Source organism: Gavialis gangeticus, unplaced genomic scaffold (genome assembly GCF_001723915.1).
Source record: "Gavialis gangeticus isolate Ggan-Ray unplaced genomic scaffold, GavGan_comp1, whole genome shotgun sequence".
Lineage (NCBI taxonomy): Eukaryota > Metazoa > Chordata > Crocodylia > Gavialidae > Gavialis > Gavialis gangeticus.
Genome location: NW_017729022.1, coordinates 120168069 through 120175050, shown reverse-complemented (window position 1 = coordinate 120175050; position 6982 = coordinate 120168069). Strand labels below are relative to the sequence as shown.

Here is a 6982-nt window from a genome sequence, read left to right as displayed (position 1 = left end):
TGGGGGGGTTTGGGGGGGGGGGGGGGGGGGGGGGTGCACGTGTGCACACACTAGCGCTAGGGATGGTGGCCGGGCACAGCACTGCAGCAGGGCAGAGCGGGGAGAAGGCACCTGACAGCCAGGGTTAGTCCTTTGCAGCAGGGAGCTGCATGCCTGGGCCAGCAGCACAGGTCCAGTACCCATAGATGAAGGGGCCCACACACGCTGCTTGGGGGGCAGGATGGGGGCAGCATTCACTGCTCTCACACTGGCCCAAGTGGGACAGGGGCAGCTGGGGGCCCCCTCCGGGACTACTGGGCAGGGGCAGGGGACTGCAGATCAGGAATGAGGGGTGCCAGCATGGCCTGGGTGGGCAGAGCTATGACCCGGGGGTCAGGGGTGCCAGCAATGCCAGGGGGCTGTAGCTTGGGACAAGCCATCAGACTTGGCAACTGGGTCCCGGTATAAAAATGGTTGAGAACCACTGGGTTAGTGCAGTCCATCTGAATCTGAGCATAATGCCCATTGTGCTCCATTCCTCTCAGCACTGACTCTTTTTCAAGTCATGGTGAACCATTACATTGACTACATTTCAACTCCCCCTTCACTCCCACAGCTAAGCACGTACCTTTTTTCTCATTTCCAAAGATTCCTGTTTCTTTTATCATCCTTAAATGTCCAAACCTCACTAAGTGGCTATGTAGATGAGAAGCTCTTTCACCCCCTTACTAGGTACGGCACATATGATTGGCGTGGCCCCATTCTCCATCTGCACATTAAATTTTTGGAGGGTCCTACGGCTTGACAAGAACACCTGGTTCCAGTTGCGAGTGGGGGCCTAATTAGCATGTGGATCCTTTGTGGCGAGATCTCTGTAGTAAACACACATACTGACTAATGCTGGGCTGTGGGATCACCATGGCTTGAAATGCTGTTGACTCTGTTAGGGCCCAGCCCCAGCACATTCTAAATCACAAAACATTTGGCTTTGAACTAATATCTTATATAGCCTGCAGTATGTTAAAACATACATGAGTGCTTATGCTAAAAAGTAGAGCAGTTTACAAAAATAAATAAAACTAAAACAATGATTATACCATGGGGTTTTTCTGTTAATGTTCTATTTCATGCCTGTGCGGCTTCCTGCATAACCAAGTCTGTACATGCTGTAGTTTGCATATAAGCAAATTATTGTGGCTATATAATTTCAACCCCGTTTATTATCAGGCTGGAATTTTCTGGTCCCCTGTGTTTTGAATTATCAAGGTTCCCCTGTATTCTGAACTGAGGAAAGCAAGACTTAATAACAAATTTTAAGACTAGTTTTCTACAAATTTACAACACTTGCACATGTCCGACTGAGCACGTATTACAAAGTGTTCAATGCAGGAGCATAATGTACACTTCAGCATACCTGCACATGCTGAAGCAACTTAGGAAATCTATTCTGGCCACATACAACCTCTTAAATTTTGACCTTCCTACCTTGTGGCCAGGCCCCAAGTAGTATTTTCTGAATGTTGGGGCTCATTAGATTTAACACTCCAAACTGTCTGAGTGCTAACTTAGTCAAGAACATGTGCATATGACAGGATCAGGAAATAGTGTGTGTATTTTTCAGGGACACTACTGTGAATTTACAAGAAGCTGTGCTTGCCTGCTCAGAAAGGATGCTTTGGGGCTGTATCTTTTCCTCTCATCAAAAGCTCATTGTTGATTTGACATGATGTTAACGTGGCCAAAGTCAAGCCATACAACAATTAACACAGGCTTGGGTCAGGTCTCTGTGTCAAACTCACTGTCCCCAGCAGTAGTGCCCTTACACAGGCTGCACTGCTCTGGGTAGACAGTTGCCTAAACCGGAAAGCAATACAGCTGCTGCCAGAGGCAGGCCCATTAGCTTGGAGGTGCGTTTACTGGCACTGTCACTCAGCAGTACCTGTGAACCCATCTTTTGGCAACAGTTCCACGGCTTTTGATTTACAAGACAACGTTTCCAGAACAGAGCAGTATGCTTGAAGGGCACAGACCCCAAGGGACAATGGGTTTGCCATGTAGACATGGTTTTTGCACAACTAACATAGTTTAGCTCTAGCAGCCAATGAGTATGTCAAGGAAGGACTTTACATTTATGGAATGTAACTCAACTAATATTGCTGTTTGGACCTTAAGCTCTCACATTTCTTGACTTCTTGTGATGTAACCAAGAAAACTGTAGGATCTGATCATACCAGACACTAAGAACTAGGCCTATGCAAAGCGGCTAGTATTCGCTTCAGATTTGGATTCGGCTGATTCGGGAGACAGTGATTCGATTCGGCCGAATCAGCCAGGCCAGGCCCATCCCCTGTCCCTCTCCCAGCCCAGCAATGGTTGCCCCGCCCACCCCAGCTCCCAGCACTTGGGGAAAAAAAAGCCCCAGCTCAGCAGGTGCTGCCAGGTGGGAGGTGATCCCTGCTGCCCCCACTGCATGGGGGGCTCTGTATGAACCCCTGAACTGCCCCTCCCCCCTGCTCCCCAGCCCCCTCACAGGTGCCCTGCATGGGCCAGCTCCGGCGCTTTAAGAAAAAAACCTGAAGAAACTTTTTTTTGAAGTACAGAGCTGGGGTGGGCGAGGGCAGCCATGGGGGAGACTGGGGAAGCAAGGGGGGCGGGCTGGCTAGCAGGGCCCCCCACCTCCCCCAGTACTTACCAGTTGGAAGTGACTGGGACCAGGGACTGCCCAAATCATCAAAGCTCTCTGAATCTTTGTCAAAGACTCGGAAAGCTTTGCATTGATTCGGACCTTCAAACTGGTCCCGATTTGATTTGGAGATCTGGCCGCTGAATTGGGCCAAATCTCCTCCAAATCGAATCACCACCTGAAGCTTTGCACAGCCCTACTAAGAACCCTTCAATCTTGCTGGGGTTGACTGAGAATGCAGGGTGAAAGGCACTTCACTGGATTATGCTTGTGTTGTTTTTTTTTTTTTTTTTTTTTAACTGTACCACCAGGTTTTTTGTTAATAAAAAGCACTTGGAAAACTCTCCTTCCAAATGAGAGGAAGTGGCACTTCCTAATGGAATTAAAAGGACACAGGCTATCACTATTTCCCCATTATTAAGCTGTTTCTTGGCAGTCAGGCAAAGGTTCTCTTATACCTGAGACCATAGCCATGGTAGTATGGCTGTTATAGGGCACCCGGTGGTGGCAGCACAGAGCCTCCCCTCCCCGCGCTACTCTGCCTATCCTACTCGTTACTGCAGTCGCACATTACTGCACCTATCCCGGAGGCTGGGCAGTGCACCCAGCCCCAGATACCAACCCTGCCCACTCCCTCCCTCCCTCCCCATGGCTGCTGCAATATGCTCCCCTCCCAACGCTCCCAAACTTACTGTAGGAGCTTCTCTCCACCTCTGCATGGGGCTACATTCCTGGCCACGTGCATGTGCATGCCCCACTCCCCCAGCGCCTTGCAGGCTGGAACTCTGCCAGCCTGCAAGTGGAAACCCACAGTTTTTCATGTTTTTCTCCTTTAAAACTATGACTTCTAAATTTCTACTCTGGACTGCACAAAATACTGAGGGCAAGTTCTGAGAAAGTATCAGGCTCATTATTTTATCACTTCCTTGGTATTTCCTATTACATTATATTCCCAAGAGGGATCTGAAGATTGGGTGAGAAGGTTAAGCTCCACTTTCCCAGCCAGCTCTGAATACTCACCTGCTTCCCTTGAATGGCCATTGCTAAGCATCCCAGTACTGTCAGGACAACCATTAAGTAGCTCATCTTCACACGTAACTTGCTCCTTGCAGCATCAATCATCTCAAACCTCATGAGGTAAAGAGAGAGCAAAAAGACAGAAAAGCAAATACTCACACCACTTCCCATCAAGGAAATAGCATTTACTGTAGGTTTTTCACCAACAATAATAAACATTTTACCAAGATGAGACAGCACTATTCTCCAAGGAAATGTCTTGCTCAAGATCAGAAGTCCATAGCAAAGTTGGGAAAGGAAGCTAGTTCTCCTGATATTTGATCCTTTGCTCTAATAATCAGATGTCTTTACTTGAATCTAAAATGACCCTGAATTCAAGACAACCCCCCAATAATTAGATGTTATACATGAAAAATTATAACAAATTTATAGGGGGCAGGTGTTGTGGGGAGGTCAAGCAGTTTATCCCCTGCTGCCTGTCACACATCGTTTTCCCTAATGTAGACATGTCCTAAAAGTCTGCAGGATTAAACACACATACACCCCCCCACACATCTGTAGTTATATCTGGCTTTCTAAAGAAGGGAGAATGGCTTAGTCTTCTAAACCAGGGGTTAGCAGTCTATGAGTCAGAAAAAGACTGGATCTGGTCTGTGTTTTAGTAACCATTCCTGTAACCAGGAATAAATTGTGAAACGCAAACCTTTTGAGAGGATAGAGAGGCAGGGGTTCACCACATCATGCCATCACAAAAAAGATGATACCCCTTTTTAGTAAGATGGGCTGCTTCCAGCACTGGGCTTGAAAATGTTAATGGAAATTTATTATAAATAGAGATTCTGTATGATCCACCTCTAGTATGACCACCAGCAATTTATGTTGCTAGAAAATCTGAGTAGCTAGCACTCTACAAATAACCTTTCCCACCATCTGCTAGAACAGTGGTGCTCAAGCTTTGGCTCTGCTTGGCCAGGTACCTGGTGCCGGGCCAGTCCTTAGGCCAGATCAAGCCCCACGTATCAGGATTGGGCCCCATGGGGCCTCAGTTGGCCATCGCAGGCCAGGATCGGACCTTGGGGCCCTGCATTGCCTTCACACATCAGGATTGGGGCCTGACAGCCTGTACTGCCCCTGCCTGGACTGGTGAGCTACCACTCTGGCTCACAGGCCAAGGGTTGAGCACCCCATGCTAAAATAATCTTTTAAGGGAACTCATTTGTTCTTGTGAGGAGCCAGCTCACCATGCCATGCAAGCTTTGTCTGCTTCCAGTCTTTTGCAGATTTTATTACATCTCAAGAAGCCCAGCATCTGTAGTTACATCACTTGCTGCAGAACATTTACAATCTGGCTCTTTCTAAAGGGAGAATGGCTGAGTCATCTAAACCGGGGTCAGCAATTTATGAGTTGCAAAAAAGACTGGATCTGGCCTGTGTTTTATTAACCATGTGCCAATCCACTGCTGATACTCCAGCCATCCAATCTAGTTCATATTTTACTAAAAGTACACCAATCCCCTGCTGCTGCTCCAGCCCTCCAAGCTCTGTTCTGAGGACTGCTATCCTGCCCCCTCCTCCCCCATGCAGCCTCTGCTTACCATCTTTATAGCCAATTCAAGCTCACCCTCTCCACTGCTTTCAGCAGCACATTTTTAAGCAGCGGCTGCATTAGGCATGTGAGAGTAGCTTTCCATACAGAGCCGAGACAGCTGGGGCAGTAAGAGAATCAATGGCCTGAAGTAGTGCCTAACGCCTGAACTAATCTTTCCTAATGCCCTCCGCGAAAGCCAAAAAGAACAATGAAAGGATGTATCAACAGGTCTCTGTCCTAAACTGAGCTAAATCTTAAGAGACTGAAATATAACTTTAACGGTACAATTTCAACAGGCCCCTAACAAAATCATAGGAAGTTGATACTAAGGATATCAAACACCAGATGCATCTCAACGGTATAAATTTCTCTCTGTACTTGCAGAGAAAATTGGGGCTATCAAGAGTTAGTTTAACATTTCAATGAACTCTGGACCCAGGTTATTAGCCATAAACTTCCATCAGTTCAATGCATGATTTTCTTTAAAATTCTGGGAGCAAATTGGTAGTGCATGAATATTCTAATTTAAATGTATTTGCAATAAGTGCAGGCATTTACAGAATTCTGAATTTCAAATCAAGTGTTAAGTAGATTTGCTTTCAAAGTAAAGTTAAAAAAATCCATTTTTTTTAATCGCCTTTTACCTGCCATCCCTGCACCTTAGAAAAATTTTAAAAAAATACAGATCTGCAATCAGTCTCTGCATTGTGTATCAGGATGAATGGAATATATTATGGAAAGGGACCCCAGATTTGCCTGCCTTAGGATCACAGGCAAGTGGAGCTGGAAGGGACTTCATGAGGTCATCTAGTCCAACTCCCTGTTCAAGGCAGGAGCATCCCCTGACTAAACCATTCCAAGGCAAATGTCTGTGCAACCTGCTATTAAAAATTTTCAGGAACAGAGATTCCACAACTTCTCTAGGTAGCCTGTTCTAATGCTTGACCACTTTCATAGCCAGAAAGTTCCTCCTAATCTCCAACCTAAATTTCCTCAGCTGCAGCTAGAGGCCACGGCCCCTAATTCTCTGCCCTACAGCCACAGACAAAAGCCCATCTCTCTATCCTCTCTCTAACTGCCCTTCAAGTGTTTGAAGACTTATGAAATCCCCCCGCTCAACCTTCCTTCCCCCAGACTCAATAACCCTACTTCTTTCAGCTTTCCCTCATAAGCCATACTTCCTAAGCTTCTAATCATTTGTGTTGCTCTCCACTGGTTTCTTTCCAATCTGGCTATGTCTTTTGTGAAGTTTGAGGCCAAAAACTAGATACGGTATGCTAAGTGAGGTCTCCTTAGTACTGAATAGAGGGAAAGAACCACTTCCCAAAACAATAAGGTATAATGTATTTGAGGAACATATATAAATATGTAAGAGATTATTATTTTAAAAACATACTGGGTGCATCTACATGTGTGTTTTAATGTGCAGTAGACTATTTTATTGCACATTAAAGTGTCATGTAAAAAAATGACATTACGCTAATGAACAGTAAAAGTCTACTGTACATTAACTGTCACTAAGAAAGTGTGCAAATGCACTACTGTGCATTAGTGCAGCCTAACATGCATTCAGTAGCTTACATTGGAGGTACTAAATTTAGCGTGCATTAGGAAAGGTGCAATAATGCATGTATAGACATGCCCACTATCAGCATAATTTGTTTTATAAAAAAGGCATACCTGAATAAGTTAGTTTTTAAGGTGCTACCTTGCCC

At 45.8% G+C, this 6982-nt stretch overlaps 1 protein-coding gene across 1 annotated transcript in view; it reads right to left on the bottom strand.

The window, feature by feature from the left end:
- FAM162A (family with sequence similarity 162 member A) overlaps positions 1 to 6982 on the bottom strand; it is an 18616-nt gene that overhangs the window by 1634 nt on the left and 10000 nt on the right. Inside the window, exon 4 of the mRNA XM_019516082.1 lies at positions 3683 to 3791. Coding sequence (XP_019371627.1) covers positions 3683 to 3791 — 109 coding nt within the window. The remainder of the gene's footprint in view (positions 1 to 3682; positions 3792 to 6982) is intronic.